Source organism: Magallana gigas, chromosome 4 (genome assembly GCF_963853765.1).
Source record: "Magallana gigas chromosome 4, xbMagGiga1.1, whole genome shotgun sequence".
Classification (NCBI taxonomy): Eukaryota; Metazoa; Mollusca; class Bivalvia; order Ostreida; family Ostreidae; genus Magallana; species Magallana gigas.
In genome coordinates, this window is record NC_088856.1 from 55602061 (window position 1) to 55622441 (window position 20381).

Genomic DNA, 20381 nt, shown 5'->3' on the forward strand with positions numbered 1-20381 from the left:
TTTTAAACGCTTGTTTCATACAGTAGTTGTTCTATTGTGTATAGAAAATAGACCTCCTGTCTAAAACAGGCGCCTGTGGATATTTTTGGTAATTTCACTATGTATAACTATAATTTCACTATGTATAACTAAGAAATGAACAAAAACACGAAAAGAGGGGATGTTTCGGACCCCCCCCCCACCCCACCCCACCCCACCCCGATCAGCGCATGATGTATGGAATCTCGTTTTGGGGTTACCCGGAAGATTTATTTAAACCAATCACGTGATTTTTACAGGCTGCCAAGGAGAACCATCAACAAGGAAGTGTAAACAAATTGTAAACATTAAAGATATGTGGCCATTTTGAGTTAAAGGCCTTTATAAAGGTGTGTATAGTTTGTTAAATGCGTTAATTATTGTCAGCTGTTATTTTCTGATTGTTGAAAATTTAAATCTAATGCTTATAATCTTTAATTTGTTTCCATTGAGTATAAATGTTCTATATCAATGAATATTGCTGAAATGTATCAGCTTACATTAATTAATGAAGAAAATATGAACAGATTTTTTGTTTGAATAACAAAAATAGACAAAAAACAGCAACCTGTAGCATTTTTTAGGTCACCTGAGTCACTCAGGTGACCAATTGCAAATGGTCTTCATTCGTCGTCATATGGTGTGCGTCGTCCGTCGTGCCTGCATGACACTGCATGTCTGCATTAAATTAACAATAAATTTAAAAAAGAAGACGGGGGAATAAGATGGCGCAAATGCCCAATCGGTTAAGTAGTGAAATACAATTTTAAATTTATTTTTCCCCAATTAAATCTATTCAAATATATTATAATACAACTTTGCAAAAGCAAAATTTCTAACTATAGTCAGGTTTTTTTTTATACATGTATATTTAACAATAAACAAGAAAAAAAATATTGTCGGAAATTTTGGTGGTATCGAACCCGTAACATAAAAACCCTAGATATATAAGGTTAGCTTATGCCAGGTACTCTAACCACCGAGCCATTTCAGACACAACAAAGTGGGCTTTTTAAATATTATGTGTGACTAAGGTCACGAACTACCGGACTTGTATTATTTTTTCAAAACGTTCAGTTGTTGGGATACAAAACTATATTTTTAATGTATAGTGGGTCATCTCTCCACGTTTTTGCTGATTGAAATCGGTTTGTTTTCCAATAGACCTTAATTAGACTATGAGAAAAATATGGAGCACAGACCCACTCTTTAAAAGAAAATGCCTTGAAGTTTTAAAAAATGACAGTATTAGCAGGTTTTGATACGTAATCGCCTGTTTGAGTCAGGATATTCCAAGTATTGAATATACCTATAAGTTAAAAATCAACGATTCGTTAAATATATATTGTTTTAAATGATTTTAAAAAACCCATCAGATTTATTGATACTTTAATTTTTCAGTAGCCTGTCTGATCGCGTATGGGCATTTTACACGCCTTATCCACCCATCTTCTTTAAAAATCTTTTCTACACCCATACATACATGTATGAGGGAAATGCATGGTAATGATGTACATGAAACCCTCTACCAAAATTTTGAGCCATATAGAGTTAATGCATATTGTGTTTTAAATTCTTCTTCTCTACTCTCACACATCTGTATGAAAAACTGACTTAGTAATTATGTTAACCAGGATGTTCTCTACTAAAATTATAAATTTCATGTCCCCTGGAGTATGGGTTTTGACTGTAGGGCCTAAGTGGATGTTTAGTGTAAAAGCATATAATGTTTAAAAATTATATTCTCTACTCCCACTCACCTGAAAGGAAAACTCACAGAGTAAAGAATGTTTTAGACCAGGAAGCCCACTATGAAAATCATAAATTTTATGTCCCCCGACTGCCCCGAGGTAGGGGTTCTGACTCTAGAGCAGGGCCAAAATAGTCATATAGTGTTCAAGCATTTAAATGTTTAAGAAAATAGTCATCTTTACTTCTGCTGATACTGAATAAAAGCTGACTGCATTATTATAAAGAAGGAAAAAAGGCCATCTATCATTTTTTTTTTATTTCATGTCTCCCAGTGCAGGGATTTGAATCTAGGGCGGGGCCAAAACACTCATATATAGTGTATAGGGTAGAGGTTCTTAATGCAAGGTGTGACCAAAATGGTCAATTAGTTTAATATATATAATATTTAAAAAACATCTGCATGCTGACACAAAATAAAAACTGACTGCATATTTAGAAAACAAAACTTTAAGCTGTCATCTTTAATGATATATCGTGTCACCTACATATACATGTAAGGCAAGGGTTATGGCTGAGGTGGGGTTATAAATTTGTCTTATTATTTTATTCTGCTCAGGAATTTCTATGAAAGAAATAAGCAAATTCACACATTTAAAAAAGAGAAAGAATTAAGCTGTCTATCAAAGTTAAGACGTTGTAAAACCATTTGGAAAGAGTTCAGTTTATCTATGAAAACATATGCACATAAAACATATCCTGAAAGTTAACAGATATGGGGAAATTATTTTATATCAGAATCTTGCATCTTTTCAATATCAGGTCATGCACTCTATAATGATTGTAAGTTTTTTGCAAAAGTTATAGGTTTCATTGTCCTTTTTGAAAGATTTCAGGCAGGGAGGTGGTCTGTACAATATTATAAATTTCCTACTCCAGAATTAAACTTCACTAAATACATATATATGAGACTTAAACAAGTTTGTATGTGGTACTCATGCAGGTGACCGTCAAGGCCTATTGGCCCCCTGTTTTTTAAAATAAAATCTGAACTGTAAAGGAATGGAATATTTATTTGTAACTAATGAAAACTCTATTTAAAAATTTATACAAAAATATATCTTTTTTTAAATATGTTACTATTTAGAATTAATATAATGAAATATTGTAACAAAATTTACAACAATTAAAGTAAAAAAGAAAGGCAAACAAATATATGTGTACAATATATTTTAATAGTAAAGATTGTTTGAATTCATTTGATGCACTAGTAAGTTTTAAAAGCAATTATCTATTATGAGATTTTTACGAAGACAAAATTAATGCGCTTTTTAGGACTCATATTCATATATTTACATTTTCCAGTGTCTGCCTGTGATAAAACTACGTATCAATTTTGTACTATATAACCCATAATACAAATGACGCCAAATCGAGGCGCCAGCAGTTTGCTTATTTATATTTAAATATATAATCGTATGATGGCTTAAAATTGTATAAATATAAGTAATAAGGAATCATTCTTTGAATACTATGAGATGATAATTTCATCGGTCTATCATAAAGCCCTTCGGGCTTTGTTGGATTTGATCACGCCCTGACGGAAATTATCACCTCATAATACTTAAAGAATGATTCCTTATTCCTTATATAAATCTGTCTTTCAATAATGAAGTTGAGTTTCAAAAGAGATTCACTGCTTCAAACTTCTAAAGTTTAAATAAAATGATAATGTAATTGTCCTTAACAATGGCGTTGTTATTTGAAGGAAGATGATAGAAACATTTCTGTTAAGACTTTTTCTGAACTCATCTCACCTATTACATGTAAGTTTTATTGTATATATAATTAAACCAAATTTTGTTTGATTTTTCAGAACATGAATAAAAGTGTCTGACCATGGACCCTGAGTACAGCCTTCAGGATGTGTTACGGTGTCATCTCTGTGAGACCCCGGGCCCCCCTATGTACTGTGCCATTTGTAACAGATATCTGTGTAAGGCCTGTGAGGGGGACCATTTATCTGATCTATCCAAAGAACACAAAGTGGTACCATTTAAAAAGAGGGGATATACTCCAAAGTGTCTAAAACATCCCTCAAAAATATGTGAACATTACTGTGAGCAATGTGACTTTCCTATTTGTACAACATGTGCTTCCTCTGAAGAACACAGTGGCCATCAATTTATTGAAATAAATAAAACCATGGACAACAAGAAAGAAATCATTCAAAAAGATTTACAACAACTAGAGAAATCCATTTATCTTAAATACCAAGAGATTGCATCCATTATTCCAGTCCAAAAATCTGCTCTGAATGAAAACTCCCAGAAATTAACAACAGAAATCGACAAACATGGAGAAGACTTGCACAGAGAAATAAACACCATTATCAGAAACATGAAATCTAACGTGGAGGAAACGGACACCAAACACCTGGCTACATTAAATAAACAGGAAAATGAAATCAAACACACCATTTCTGAAATCACACAGACCATTACTGAACTGAAGACGTTACTGGACTCCAATGATGTCAGCCGTGTCTCTGCCTACAAATCCAGGAATGATGAATTCAGAAGATTGCCTCCTAAACTCACAGTGTCCTTACCAAGTTTTACCCCTCAGAAGATCAACAAAGAACAGCTTTATCAACAGTTTGGTTCTCTGTCAGCGTCATCTATCAAAACAGAAGAACATGGCTACACCATGGAATCTCCCGGTGCCGAGTCCTCTCCCCCGGACAGACCGCTCATTGATGTACAACGGATCATCACACAGATAAACACCGAGTATGAAGAATTAAATCCATTACGCAGTGTGTCCTGTCTGAGTGATGAGGAGATGTGGACGTGTGGTGAGGACAACATCATGAGACTGTACAACCTCCGTGGGGAACTAGTGAAGTCAGTCCAAACCAAGTCAGGGTACGTTCCACACGACATAGCAGTGACAAGGAGTGGGGATCTAGTTTATACTGATTATGAAGATAGAACTGTGAACATAGTGAAGAATACACAGATAAAGACAGTGATCAGACTACAGGGGTGGATACCTCTTAGTGTCTGTTGTACCTCCTCTGGTGACCTCCTGGTTGTCATGGAGAGTGATGATAATAAACAAACAAAAGTTGTGTGTTACTCTGGCTCCACAAAGAAACAAAGTATTCAGTACGACGACAAAGGACAACCTCTCTATTCATCTGGTGGATACATTAAATACATCAGTGAGAACAGGAACCTAGATATCTGTGTGTCAGACCATAGAGCCTGTGCAGTAGTGGTGGTCAATCAGGCCGGGAAACTCCGGTTTACCTACACTGGTCCTCCCTCTACTACCAAGGAATCATTCTATCCACGCGGCATCACAACAGAAAGCCAGGGTCGCATCCTGACAGCAGACGGTAAAAATGACCGTATCCACATCCTGGATCAGGACGGACAGTTCCTCCGCTACATTGACAACTATCATTTACGGTATCCATGGGGTTTATGTGTGGACACCAGAGACAACCTCTTTGTGGCTGACACAGTTAAAGTGAAGAAAATACAATATGTGTAGAACATTACACAGCAGTGTAACATTGTTTATATGTATTACATGTTAACAAACTGACTGTATATATTATACTTGTTTGTGTATAACAGTTAATTATCTGTATTATATAATTAGTTTATGTTAATAAATAAACACCTTCATATATTCTTTACATACCAACAATACTATTGTTTAGTTTCTCTTTGTAAATCGTAACAAACTCATTGTTTTTGTGCAGTGATTTTAATGGTAAAAAAATTTCAGCATAAATATTTTACTTTCCAAACAAACTATTATATATACATGTGTATATATATATATGCTTGTCATTAAAAGTTGAAAAGAATACAATCAAACATTCTGTTTAATGAACATTGTATATCAAGAATGAGAACAAGTGAATGTTTGAAAAAAAAACATTTAATTTATGTCATTCTGTTGGATGAGTATATCATTGTGTAAAATAAATGATTTGTATACAGTTATGTGACTTTTAATAATTATTTTTATTACCTAATCAAAGGGATTTTGTTGTTTTATTACAAATTAAATATTTGCGTCTATTTTCAACTGCCGGTCAATAGACTGCCATCTACAGTGTATCAGAACGCGTGTATGTTATATTGTTGACCTTATAACTGTAATTTTAAATATAAAAAAATAACTGGACTTTCAGATTTAATTGGATGGAGCAAAATGTCTGTATGTTGATATTATCAGTTGGAAATTTTAAACTCTGTAACATTTAATTCTAAGACTATTTTGAAGCAATGCTGATTGTTGCATCTGAGATCTGAGATGAAAATTAAAAGCATCCTCTTTGTCAATGGCCAGGTCCCATCGAAGAAGGGAGCAATCTTCTTAGGTTATGGATCGATGATTTATTTTAGCCATACCCTGTAAGCAGGTTGCCCATTGTTATAGCACGACCCCTGTATATTTCCAGTTCAAAAGGTTGATGGGTCAATAGGTTAATATGTCAGTAAGTGTTCTGTCAAACTATTGTATTTTAAGACTTACGTCATTGATGTTAGTAAACATTATGAAGGTTAAACATGCTGACAAGTGGATGAGGTCAAAGGTCACAAGAAGTAAAAAGCACAGTTACTCTTGATTTCAGCGTAAAATGCATGCGCGGATGCAGAATTTTTTTCCAGAGGAGGTCCGCGTCATATTTTCGGCAAATTTACTATATAAGTAAGAAAATTGAGTTTTTCAGGGGGTACCGACTCTCCCTATCTATATCCGCGCATGAAAATATACAGAAATGTTAAAATTCACTGTTTAATGCAAATAAAAAAATACCAGAGTCAATGTTTCAAAATTTAAGAACTTATTTATTTCTTCTACAAAGGTTCAAATGTGCTACAAATAACATTTCTGATGTAAGGAGGGTAACTGCAACAGGGATTTGAATGACTTGCGTTATTTTTTCAATCAAAATGAGCCTATACCAACGTATGGGCGGATATTTTAGAATAGTTGGCATTGAGGTTCTAAATAAGATTTTGGCGCAAACAGCAGTCAATAGTGTCAATATGTTTGGAGTACTAAGTTAAAAGACTACAAAAGTCGATGTTTTGCTAGATAACAGAATTCTGATAGAAATGTTAGATATGTTATGGTATCAGGCACGTAGCATCGCTTTTCCAAGTTGAAGGGGACCAAGACTTGAAAAAAAAAACCCAGAAAAATCCGCTAATTTTAATCCGTAGTGTTCTTTATTAAAGGATTAAAATTTCCTTTAATACGCTTTATTAAAGGATGTAACTACGACCTTCTTGAACTGTTATAATGCTTTTCAATACAATTTCTATAGTTTCTTACAGTGATAGAAAAGTAGAGCCACAAGTTTATTTTTTGAATTATATAAGTAACTCTAAGTAATATGTCAGTAGGCAAAATAAGTTTACCCCCTCCCGTAGCTACGTGTCTGGTTTTATTTTTCCAGTTTCGTATCTGCGTTCATCGTCCTTTTTCTTGTTTTGGTGCTACATTTGTCTTATGCTAATAAATTCAAGATATTGTTATAAAAGACATTTTGGCTAAAATGTTTGATCGGACATAAAAAGTAATATTTGATACAATATTCGCTATTAACCGTTCCAAGGGGGGGGGGGGTGCGGAATTATTTTGCATTTTAAATTCGTGTCCATTGTTAATATATTTTCACAGTAAACACGAACAAATATATCATCTTATTCTTTAGCATTTTATTTTTATTTCAACAAAACAAAAAAACCAAAGTGCTCTGATTAATCAATTTGATAAAACTTTTATTAAAATGTATGTGATGGGAGTTATCTCTCTTTGATCAGTTATGCAAATTAGATTTACGTTTAAGTGATATAAACTCGCATATATACTTAAATGTATTCTATAATAAAAGGGTGAAAAATTCAACAAGAGCTTCCATAAATGAAAAGTTGTACAAAACTTTATATGATAAATGCAAACCATGTCCACCACTTTCCTCGTTTAATAATTTTAGACAAATACCAGACATTTGCTGGGTAAATTGACTCGAAATACCCCACGTGTTAGACCCTGGGAATCCTTTCAAAACTGCCACCCCTCCTCCAAGTACGGAAAAAAATCATTAAAAAATTAACTTAGTTTATTTCCGAAAGCTGCCTTTTTTGGATCTGAATTCGATATTCGACAAATCCAGCATTCAAAAAAGTATTCAACTTTAGTATGGGGACAAGGGTTTCTAAGACAAAAGCCAATCGCTGTAAAAATAGAATAACAACATAATTATGACAATAAATGATAGGAAACGGGATTATCTTATACAGAAATAAAACTTAACAACTAACTTGACCCGCAATCTGAGGCCGGGTCGTAACCATGGATACTAGTGCACGTGTAGTTTGCTCCACTCTCAACGCACGTCCCTCCATTATAGCATGGCGTTGCAAAGCAAGGTCGGTCTGCAATCAATGTTTGAATGAGAAATATTTTTTTTCATAGCCTTATAGTAGAATTTGACCTACAGTACAGTACCGTCAACGCGGATCCCGTATTTAACCTGCGAAAAGCGTTTTTCGTACACCCCCCCCCCCCTTGCAACGTTCCATGACGGGCAAAGTAAACTGTATTTGACTTAAGCCCCAATTGTTTTAAACAAAAGTGTGAAACCATCGCACAGACTATCACTCTACGCTTGAACGCACAGAATACACAGGTATAATGCAGGTGGATAATCCACGTAACGAGTGACCATCAGGAATTCTACCCGTATATCAAACATTTCAACTAACAGTAACTATGAAAAATTGTTTCATTTTACTGCTTTTACTGCCTTTTTAATCTGTAAAACATGTTCAACATGTTTTTGTTTTTGTTTTTTTGCGCAACCCCCCCCCTCTAAAATCTTCAATATAAGAGAGAGAGAGAGAGAGAGAGAGAGAGAGAGAGAGAGAGAGAGAGAGAGAGAGAGAAGTTTTCTCTTTATAAGTAGTATACGAATTAAAATTTCGAATACAGTGTCAATCATTAAATAAAACATCATTATCAGTGTTAAATACTTAATTGTTTGATAAACTTCTTTTTTTCTATGCTTGAAATAAAAACTAATTGAACCTTTATCATGGAAGAAGCACGTGGTGCAGGTCGCGGGCTGATTTGATTGACAGGTGTAGCATGTGGACTCAGACTGATACTGCATGTTGGTTTTCAATCACAATGTACCCCTCCATATTCTTTTATGAATACTAATCTTATGGTTAATTAATATAAGTATATTTTAAATGAATGTTGGTAAAATTAATCCTAAAACGCATTAACTCACGTAATGTCACGTGATATGTATGGAGGTGGACGTGTTTTTACCGGAGTACGACCTAAGGGAATTTCATACCATATATAGCGAAGTTTAGTTAAAGGTTGCGGTGTAACCTCGGCAAATACATTTATTATAGTATGAAATTAAGAAACGATATATGTAATTAAGTGTAGATGTTGTTCTTTTTTTATTTTTTTCGCATTTACTTATGTCAATTTTTCATATTTATGTATGTACAATGTAATAGGGGCTCCTGTAAAATACCCACTTCTGTACTTTAATATGTTTAATTTGTAAAATCTGATGAGCTGCAAAGCTTAAAGAAATAAAGAATGAAAACTCTCTCTCTCTCTCTCTCTCTCTCTCTCTCTCTCTCTCTCTCTCAGAGATCGTAGAGAATATCTGGATCGTCGACACTCAAAATAATCAAGAAGCCTCTTCTGCACCCCTGCGAATGTTATTGTCATTCAAATTTTAGACCACGTGGTTTTATTTCACCCTTTCAGTTTCGCAGTAAGAATCGTACCTCGTGTATAAAGTCTATTTCACAGTACATGTATCTAGGTTCTTAATATAGTAGTAAAATATAAAATCTAGAGGTTTATTGATTTTAAACTTTATCTTCATTAATTAGTGAATAAAATGTGTTCTAGAAATAAACGTGACTATACAAAAATTAGTTTTTGTCTGCTGTTGCAACAACTAACATGCTTAAAAGAGATCCCTCCTGAGGATTAATTTTCGATCCGCGCCTGATCGACCTAGTAATAACATCAATAGTGAAACAGACTATACCATTTTATGCAGAATGTTCCTTGAAAATGGCTCGATATACTAAGTTTTAATGCAAAACAGACACCCATTATTTTTTTTTAAAACATGGTATTGCACACCACAAGCATCAAACATGGCTATGATTTTATTAAGCAACTCAATGGTTATATTTTCAACCACTCTACACGTGTTTGAACACGAACGATAACTCTGTTCTGAATATTATCGTTTAATATAAATAACTGCTAGATGGTAAAATAAGACATACATCTTGAAAGCTTTTCCCGTTTTAACATAAATCACAGTAGGATATGATATGAAAAACGACCAGTACTTACGTATTTTGAGAATATTATCCGAACACTTATACTTCCGCTCGAAATTTCACAGGAAGTGAACAAATATTGGTGAAGTCTCGTGAACTTTCATTCGAGCACCTCTGGATTTATTACTTACTTAGCAACGATAAAGAAAACATTCCGAACACATTCGCAGGGGTGTTCTGTACGATAGAAAATGGGCGATGTTGTACGGTTAGACGGGTACGCAATTTAAAGATTCTCTTTTGTCTTGAGTAAGGTGTGAAAACCCTTAGGGCTGTCGTTTTTACCCTGGGTTTGTTAATCACTATTATAATACACAGGAAATGATTGCGACTTATAATTCATATACACCAGAAAGGAAATGTTTACACTAACAGTTTGCTTTTGATTTTTTAAAAGTAATTCGAGATGTATGCATTTAATAACATGTACATTTTCCCATGTTTTTTTTTGTGATGCAAATTAATTACCTCCTTTTATTTTTTGTAAAGAATAACACCTTTAATGTATCGAATTTAAGACAGCAGTTATAAAACAAACATATAAGGTTAATAAACAACACTAATTATTTTAAAATATTATTAATCTAACTTTGATGTCAAGTTGAAAAATATCTTCGCGACCTTATATTGCCATAAACCACCTTGCGAATATTTTTATATGATATGTGGTTAGCGCGCTGTTTTCTCGACCGTGTATTATATTACTTGTACAGACAACCTTGTCTATGGACAAGTTAATTAAGAACTCAAAATACATAAAAAAAATACAAATATAATCAATACATGTATTTCCTGAGTATTTTCTGTATTTGATAATACGATTGCAAAATGGCTGAAAGTTTGTTGAAACTCGATCGCGCGGACATATAGATCAGCAAAAGCATTTCATTAATTTAATTTCCCCGGTATGCAGTTTACGTAGATTAAACAGAAAAGTTTCAATACTTCCTCACAATTTATTAAAAATCAATAAAAAAAGAAACTATCATCCGATTGCCAAGCATACTTATCAAATTTTGAATAGGCCACGTCAATTTGAATGGATTGTAAAATACATCGTCAAGTAACTAATAACTGAAATAGAATTGATGAATGATTTTTAAATCAATCAAACACATGCTATAAATTCAACTTTTTTTTTCAAAATATATCGTATGTTATTTTAGATAGTTCCATTTGTATAGCTCAGCAATGAAAATTCAACCATCTGTTGTAACCATTTATTCCATTGTTTCAACCTAAAATTACATTTCAATAAATCAATGCCAATTTATGATGATAACAGTATTCCATAATTGTTCATGGCTTGACAAGTTTGTTCAATTTATGACGATAACAGTATTCCATAATTGTTCATAGCTTGACGAGTTTGTTCAATGTTATTCTAAGGCTTAACCAAATTTTTGACTGTCAGATATTTACATATACTCAAATAAATCACTTTTCACTCACACTTTGATGGCTCCAAATTTACTGAGCTACAATATCAATATGTGTGTTCAGAGAAAACGTGGGAGGATCTATCCATGTACACTTCCGTTGATGTCTATAAAAGAAAACCATTCATGTCCGATTCTAAAACTTCCGGAATATCGTAAACGATACACTCCCCCGACATTACTTAACACGTTCACAACTAATTACAGTCCTCAATCGGTAGTATTACTACAAGCCTGTGAACAGATCTGCGAACGAGAGTTCCAGTACATCCGACATATTTTGCACCTGGGCCTATATTTTTGTATTGCACTGTAACATCTCGTACTTTTCCATCTTTTCCTGGCTTAGCCTCAGTAACTTGAGCAAGCTTCCATTTTCCGCGAATAATGTTTGTATCTTGAACTAACACAAGGTCACCTCGTTCCAAGTTCCTCCTGCTAGTATGCCATTTCTGCCTGACAATAAGAGTGGGAAAATAATCCCTAATCCACCTCCTCCAAAAAGTATCCACTACCTGCTGAATAAATTTCCATCTCAGACGTGGATTGCACCTGTCATCCATTTGCATTTGAGGAACCCGCACACTAGATCTACCCAACAATAAATCATTTGGGCATAAGTATGTTCCTTCATTTGGGTCACACACTTTGGTTCCAATAGGTCTCTCATTGATCAAGTTTGCGACTTCAAATAATACACTTTGCAATTCCGAAAAAGTCAAAATTGAATCCCCAACTGCAATTTGCAAGCATCTCTTTACAGACTTGATCAACGATTCACTACACCCATTCTCCCATGGAGCATCTGCAGATTTGATGACATTCCACTCTACATCATACTTCTTAAGTTCCTTTCCTGCAGCTACTAGTTGTGTGCCTGCATCAGAAATTATTCGCTTTGGATTGCCACGAATAGAAACAAATCTTCTGAAGACAACAATGAAATTCCCTGTGTCGTAACCTTCAGCCAAATCAATGTAAACACCCCTGCAGTTAAGGCAATTAAACAATATACCATATGCCTTTCCATGTGTTCGTTTTTTAACCGTGTCACGTATAGTGAATGGTCCAAATATGTCAATGGCACAGTTGTAAAATGGTGGTGATGGGTGAAGTCTGTAAGAAGGTAAGACACCCATCTGCTGTTGTATTGTTACCTTATCCCGTTTTCTACATATAACACAATTATCTTTAATTCGTTTTATGATCTTCCGAACACAGGGAATCCAGTATCTACTTCTTATCTTTGCCAAGGTCACCTCTAATCCTGCATGATCTTCACAGTGAACACTGCGAACAACTAACTGGGTAAAACGACCCTTTCTTGGCAATAAAAAGAATTCCCTCTGATTCCATGATTGTTTGATCCATTCGGCCATGCGTTGTCCAACACATACAATCCCATCTTGATTAATAAATGGCCCGAGTCTCTGAAATTTCTTCATGCAGTCCTTAGGTAATTCCTTTTGTGCAAACTTTACCCACCACGTCTCTGCTTCCACTGATGTTTCCGACTTGATTTTGTCAAAAATACCCCTAAAGGTCCTCCAGTGAACAATGGACAGAATAATGCCCGTCACTCGAAGTAGTTTCCTCAAGCTGGAAAATCGATCAATGTCTATGATAGTACTGCTATGGATAGTGTGATTATCAGAGGTGGCCGACATTGTGACTCCAATAATGTCAGGTATTTGATCATTATCCAAGGTGTTTTCTTGACTTATTGGCCATAGTTCAAATGGAGTTCTCAAGAAATCTGGACCTTTTTGCCACTTGGAGTCAGCCCCCAGAGCACTTGCTGGCGCAACTCTTGTAGTCATGTCTGCAGGATTGTGATCTCCCTGCGCCCACCACCATTCAGTAGGATCTGTAATACTCTGTATTTCAGCAACACGTGTGGCAACAAATGTCCCAAACCCATAACTCTCTCGTTGTATCTGTGCTCTGACAATCATGGAATCAATTATGTGCACAACTTTGCTAAATCTAAAACTCATTTCTGTTATGAGTTTTCGACGAAGTCTAGATGCAAGTACTGCTCCACACAATTCAAGACGAGGGGTAGACAATTGCTTTACTGGTGCGATTCGATTTTTTGCGATCACTAGGCTTGATTCATATGTGTTATTGTTAGTGTGCCATCTGATATAAGCACATGCACCATATGCTTGTTGACTTCCATCAGAAAATATAACAAGAACTGGATCACCTTCAGCATTATCTGGCATAAGACACCTTTTGAATGTCAAAGTTTGTAATTCATAGAGCCCCCGAAAGAATTGAACCCATTTGGCCCTAATATCTTCACTCATAGGTTTATCCCATCCATCCTGAACCTCTCTGGAATATAAACTTCTCATGAGAATTTTTGAAGACAATACACATGGAGCAACCAGCCCAAGAGGATCATATATGCCTGCAACTTGACTTAGGACCATTCTCCGAGTAAGATTCTCAGGAATAAGATGCAATTGTCCCTCTGTGAGATCATCTTCTACATGTACACCGCGTCTTTTTGATGAAAAATTCAGTTTCACCTTGAACACCCAGACATCGGTTTTGGGTAACCAACACATTCCAAGAATGTTTTCCTTTTCAGCATTTAGCACATTCATTCCTGCAAAATGTTCATCTACATCACCAGAAATTATCCAATGTTTAACACGAAATCCTCCATAGCTTAACAGCATTTCAGTGTTGCGAATTATTTTCTCGGCCTCACAAACAGTATCCACCGAAGTAAGTAAATCATCCACATAACTGTTTTTAATTATCAATTCAGCTGCCTCTGGATATTCAGTTTGGAACATTTCAGCTGTCATTTGCAGGGCCATAGTAGAGATTGCTCCGCTTGGTCTATCTCCAAATGTCACTGATGTTAACGCATAGTGATCCGGCAATCTGTCCATCTGCAAGTTTCTCCATACAAATCTGTGTGTATGTTGATCTTTTTCTGATAATTTGATCGTGTTGTACATTTTGGTAATATCTCCCGCAATAGCAATTTTCCTTTGCCTAAATCTGAAGATGACTCCCAAAAGGTCATTAATAACATTAGGGCCTTTTGCCCAATATTCATTCAAAACATGACCCATATATGATGATGATGAATCAAATACAATCCGTACAGGCGTAGTCCTGGAATTCGGTTTCAAGATTTCATGGTGTGGAATGTAGTGAATGGGTCCTTTGTAAGTATCCATTTCTTCATCCGTTAACTTTCTTGCTACACTCCTCTGCACCATATCTATAATCTGGTCACCATATGCTTTGCTGTATTCTTGTCCTGCCTTTTCCAATCTTTTTTCTGTGGATTTTAATCGGCATACTGCTGCGCTTAAATTGTTAGGGAGAAATTTTGGATCTTTAACCCATGGGTATGTAGCAGTCCAATATCTACCCGTTTTATCATACTGAAGTCCATCCTTTATGAGATGTAACTCGCGTTCTTCTTTCAGCGTGTAGTTTCCATTTCCTGGTGGACACTTCCCACACTTGCAACTTCCACACTTTGGAATACAATGTGTTCCGAGACTCTCTATGTCGAAAAATTGGTTAAGAGTGTTCTTCAAGTTTTCTTGATTTAATCGAATTGGTTCGATTATCCTTCCCGAAGCATGATGAATGCACACAAGATTTGATTCTGTCGTAAGGGGCACATGTAAATTGGCATGACTTCCTCTTAAACAGTATCCAAATTGATTTCGCATCAATTGGAGGTTTCCAATCTGATCAATTTTTTCAGGCAATAAGATGCAACAATCGGCTCCTATGAGAAGATCCACCTTTCCTTCTGGTCTAACAATGTCTCCTTCATTAATCCCTTTAAAGAATTTCACAACTCCATGTACATTCACCTTTGAAATGTCTGCTGTAATTTTGTTCATTCCATACACTTTAATTTTCCAGATCTTGCCATTAGTATCTGTCAGTGGTAGTAAATATTCCTTACTTTGAATACACTCAGAGGTATTTCCCACCTTTGTTACTGATAATGTTACTTCACGCCCCTTTAATCCAAGTTTCTTTGCTGATTCGTGAGTCAAAAGTGAGATATTGGCGCCTGGATCCCATAAGGTAGTTAATGGAATACTGTTGCTCTTTACTTTACTGATCATGAGGATGACTCCCTTCTTCCCCTGCTCTTCATTAATTATGTTCACACTATGATGATGTGCACTTGCATTCAATATTGCCCCGTGTAAAAATGGATGGTGAAATCTGCCACATTTTCGTTGATTAAAATCTGTGATTTCACAAGGTTTTCTGTTAATACACCGTTTTGAGAGATGACCACTTTTTAAGCAACTAAAACAGGCACCATTTCTCTTTAGCAATTCCATCTTTGTTTCTCCATCCAGGGCGGAAAAGCCTGCGCAGTCTCCAATAGAATGAGTATCAGTCTCATGATACCAACATTTTTTCCTGAGAGGGGCTCCATTTCTTTGAACATCATGTGTCACACCTCTTTGCTTTCCATTAAGCAGAACATCTGTTACTTGTGCTAGTCCATCAATCACTTGTTGCATTCTCTGTTCATTTTGCTGCATTTGACTTTGTATAACATTAACAAGCGCATTCTCAAATTTATCATTATCTTCGTCCTCGGTATTTGTTATGGTGTGAACTTTTCCTTTACGAGAGACACTGCCACTATCGCTATCTCTAATATCTGAAGTCATGTATTCAATTGCTGTTTTTTCATCCAAAAGGAATCTCAAGAAATCAGAAAAAGCTGTATGCTTCAGTCTTATTTTCAGCAATGCCCATTCTCTCTTCTGAATAGATGGTAATAACTTTTCAATCTCACTGATCATTGTAGCATTATCCATTTCCTTTCCCAAGCCCATCCGCTTTAGAGTAAGCCAACATCCTTCCACAGTGTCCACCATTTCAATGAATTTCTTACTGTCTCCTTCCGGAACTATTTTTAGTGCCTTTATGTCAGTCAGAACAGTGTCTGCTAATTTTTCTGGCCTTCCATACTTCAAATCGAGGCGTCTAAACATTTCCTCAAAATTGTTATCCACTCCCTTAACAATTTCTAAAGGCTCTCCAGATAATGAATTTTTCAGAGCAAAAGGGTCCTCCCCATAATTTGGAATCATGTGTGTTGTATAATCTGACTTAAAACTAGGATAATCTCGAATTTTGCCACTGAAGTGAGGCGGATCTAATTTTTTCACCTTGAGGGATTGTTTCTCAATATGGTTCTTTTTCATTGTATTTTCCTTTGAAGTTAGCTTGAGACAAAGGGATCTTGCCTTGCATAACTCTTTATATAAAGTGTTCATGTCATGGTTCACTTCGTTTGCTTTTGCTTTGTCATCTTCATTGTCTGAATCAAAGTTCTCTATATACTCACTATGCCGAACTTCCATGTCTTTGTATGAATGTTCCAGGTCATCTAACATCTGTCTGACTACACCAGCTTCCTCTTCATCTTGAATTTTCTCCAAAAGACGTCCATATATCCTGTGGAATCTTCCTTTCGCAGTACTCCGTTTTTTCTTTAACGTCTTCCGAATTTCCTCCCCCATATTGTCCAAAGTGTTGAAATGTATAGCTCAGCAATGAAAATTCAACCATCTGTTGTAACCATTTATTCCATTGTTTCAACCTAAAATTACATTTCAATAAATCAATGCCAATTTATGATGATAACAGTATTCCATAATTGTTCATGGCTTGACAAGTTTGTTCAATTTATGACGATAACAGTATTCCATAATTGTTCATAGCTTGACGAGTTTGTTCAATGTTATTCTAAGGCTTAACCAAATTTTTGACTGTCAGATATTTACATATACTCAAATAAATCACTTTTCACTCACACTTTGATGGCTCCAAATTTACTGAGCTACAATATCAATATGTGTGTTCAGAGAAAACGTGGGAGGATCTATCCATGTACACTTCCGTTGATGTCTATAAAAGAAAACCATTCATGTCCGATTCTAAAATTTCCGGAATATCGTAAACGATACACCATTAAATGAAATGATTTATGTACATGTAGCTGTCAATTATTTTTTAGTCGAGGGAGATAACTCGCGTTTCAGTCCGATACTTTTATTCACCTGAAATTTATCGTCAAGACCACGGCGGTGTTAACTTGCTAGACGACTCTACCGCGGGGGTACGCGGTTTTACCTGAGATACCTGTCTTAAACCGCGTTGTAATTTGGACCGCGGGGTGCGCGGAAAATACGGGATCTGCGTTTACGGTACTGTAAGTGTGTTCCTAATATTAAACCTAAGTGTGTTTCTAAGATTTGACCTAAGTGAGTTGCTTAAATTTGACCTAAGTATGTTCCTTAAATTTGACCTAAGTGTGTTCTTAAGATTTAACGTAAGTAAGTTCCTAAGATTCAACCTTAGTGTCTTTGACCTGTGTTCCTAAGATTTGACGTAAATGTGTTCCTAAGATTTGACCTATGTGTGTTCCTAAGATTTAACCTAAGTGTGCTCCTAAGATTTGACCTAAGTGTGTTCCTAAGATTTCAGGCACGAAGCAGGGGGCCTGCCCCGCCCCACTTTTTCTCGCACCAAATAATTTTATTAAATTTGAATTATCATGGGGTTGCCCCCCCCCCTCCACACACACACACTTTTGGGGTAGTATGTATAAAAATTGGAATAGAAATGAGAGAAATCGAAGTTATAAGTTATAAATCTACGCAATTTTTATTTTTTTTGCTTGTCAAGATTTTTTGGATGAGTCTGCCCCCCCCACCCCCCACTTTCAAAATCGATGCTACGTGCCTGGATTTAACTTAGAAAAAAAAAGGTTAGGGATCTTAAGATGTAGCTAGACGGTAACTTAGGAACTCCTAAGTAAGGATACCCACACCTACTAAAATCATTCCTAGTTTTCATATTAATTTATAGAGCTTGTTCAAGGATAAATCATAAACAATTCACTAGGGAAAATAATACATGTACATTGGTACGATAGGCCTAAAACCAGTAATTTTTATACATTGCTTAGATTTATTTTAGTGCCCAAAGCAATTGTGTTAACAAAACCTAAAATCAAATTAACCGCTATTTTGTGTAAAGAAATTATGTATTGGGACAGCTTTTGGCTTAGAAGCCAATAATTATAGAAACAAAAAATGCATGTTTTAGTGTAAATTAACATTTTGATACTCTTGTCATTCAAGTAAGCACATAGGCACGCGCTGTTACGTCAAATTTAAAGGTTACAAAGACTGCCAAGTTTTTTATTTTAAATTCAATGTTGTATTGTAGTTGAGTAAATGAGTATGTCTCTCCCCCCCCCCCTCCGACCCTCCTCCCCAGTCTAAGAAATCGAGGTTCGTCGGAAATGATTGAACTATAGAAAAGATTGCCTAATTCTACCGGTCTTAAGAAAAAGCTTCACAACAGTCGCAACCTTATAGGGTGGTCTTAGGACATGGTATGTGCTACCCTAAAGTTAGGACAAAGTTATGGCGGTTCCTAGATTTAGGAGAGCTTCGAGAAACAACCCTATGCCTAGGACGTATCATAATACATACTTCGGACGCATCATAGTCCCAAGATTAAGAGAGCTTCGTTAACATGCCTGCATATAAATAACTGGCAGTAAGTTAAAAGACAGGAGAAGATAAATAAAATCACAGTGTGTTTGACAAAATCTTATACACGTTCTTTTTATTTCTATGCTGCTACATTGGTAAACTTCTTTTCTTCACAATTAATTCTTATTAAGGGTGATAAAGTAAGATACTTGTACATGAGTATTTTTTTTTCAACGACTTACTACATTATGCATTTTTTCTAATGCCCGAGTAGGAAAAATATTGTAGATTGCCAGCGTACATCCAGTTTGAATTAAAGAAAATGTTCTACTTGAATTTATAATAAACACTTTATCCCTCAGCAAAGCACGTAAATTTTGTTTTGATATCGTTAGACAAAGCAATCCCCCACATTTTCAAATATGTGATGTGAAATGCAGGACTTAAAAAATAAAATGTTTGCATAGTAAACACGGAAGTCATAGATACGTCATTAAATGATATTGTAAACAAATTACGCAAGGTCCTCATTATCCTTTAATATTGACTTCCTAAACTGGATAAACACAAAAATCGCTGAAATAACTGTTACAGATCGAACCGGTGAATTCAATTGAACTGATAAAATCAAAATAGGTAAGACACAAGTTCTAAATATCTTAGATAGTCTTCTCCTGATGTAATAATTTATTTAATAAATTATGATAAAACTAGTTACATCAGAAAGAACTGTGCTTTTCAGTCTGGATTTAAAAAAAAATACTTGGCTTTTATTTGAAATGGGTTTTTTTAATTATATTTTGATTTTCTTTTTTTTTTTTTAGAAAGATCTCATAAACTGTCCTCATCATTCTAGCCAAGATACATGTATATAATGTTTTATTTAATGATTTGGGAATTTTGTTATTATTTTCTAGGAATTTATACATATTCTATAATAACAATGAATGTTATTAGTGATTTATTCGAGTTCAGACAATCACTGTAATGTTAATCAGAATCATTTATTCGATAATCTTAACTCCATTCCAAATTAGCCGATTAGAATATGTTTCATCACACAAACACTTGAGATTATTTTAATTTTGTGTCAGAATATTTGCTGGTATGAGTATATCGACAATATTGTTAAAAATGCATACCAAAGGTTCGGCCTAATGAAGAAGCTGAAATTTAGCGTCATTAATTTTTTTTAAATCTACATAAATTTCATTATAGTCGATCAGTGCTTATTATCTATTCAATATTTAAATAGTCGATCAATGCTTGCTATCTATTCAATATAT

The 20381-nt window shown here is 35.1% G+C and overlaps 2 protein-coding genes across 3 annotated transcripts; one reads left to right on the plus strand and one right to left on the minus strand.

The window, feature by feature from the left end:
- Positions 1–215: 215 nt before the first annotated feature.
- Positions 216–5834, plus strand: LOC136269576 (E3 ubiquitin-protein ligase TRIM71-like). Its single transcript, XM_066083048.1, has 2 exons — positions 216–368; positions 3584–5834. Exon 2 carries the CDS (start codon positions 3607–3609, stop codon positions 5266–5268), a length of 1662 nt encoding a protein of 553 aa, XP_065939120.1. The 5' UTR covers positions 216–368; positions 3584–3606; the 3' UTR covers positions 5269–5834.
- Positions 5835–11296: 5462 nt separating this feature from the next.
- On the minus strand, positions 11297–17510 carry LOC105326348 (uncharacterized). Of its 2 annotated transcripts, XR_010713439.1 has the most exons (3): positions 17404–17510; positions 11583–17189; positions 11297–11368 (listed from the first exon to the last, which is right to left on the minus strand). XR_010713439.1 is itself a non-coding variant. In XM_066083106.1 (2 exons), exon 2 carries the CDS (start codon positions 17107–17109, stop codon positions 11767–11769), a length of 5343 nt encoding a protein of 1780 aa, XP_065939178.1. In that variant the 5' UTR covers positions 17110–17189; positions 17404–17510; the 3' UTR covers positions 11311–11766. The 2 variants fall into 2 exon arrangements, 1 of the variants encoding a protein (XP_065939178.1); XM_066083106.1 differs by having other exon boundaries at positions 11311–17189.
- Positions 17511–20381: the final 2871 nt, after the last annotated feature.

Bases quoted from the DNA above. Each gene is read 5' to 3' on its own strand.
- LOC105326348 (XM_066083106.1), bottom strand. From the start codon at position 17,109: ATGGGGGAGGAAATTCGGAAGACGTTAAAGAAAAAACGGAGTACTGCG.
- LOC136269576 (XM_066083048.1), top strand. From the start codon at position 3,607: ATGGACCCTGAGTACAGCCTTCAGGATGTGTTACGGTGTCATCTCTGT.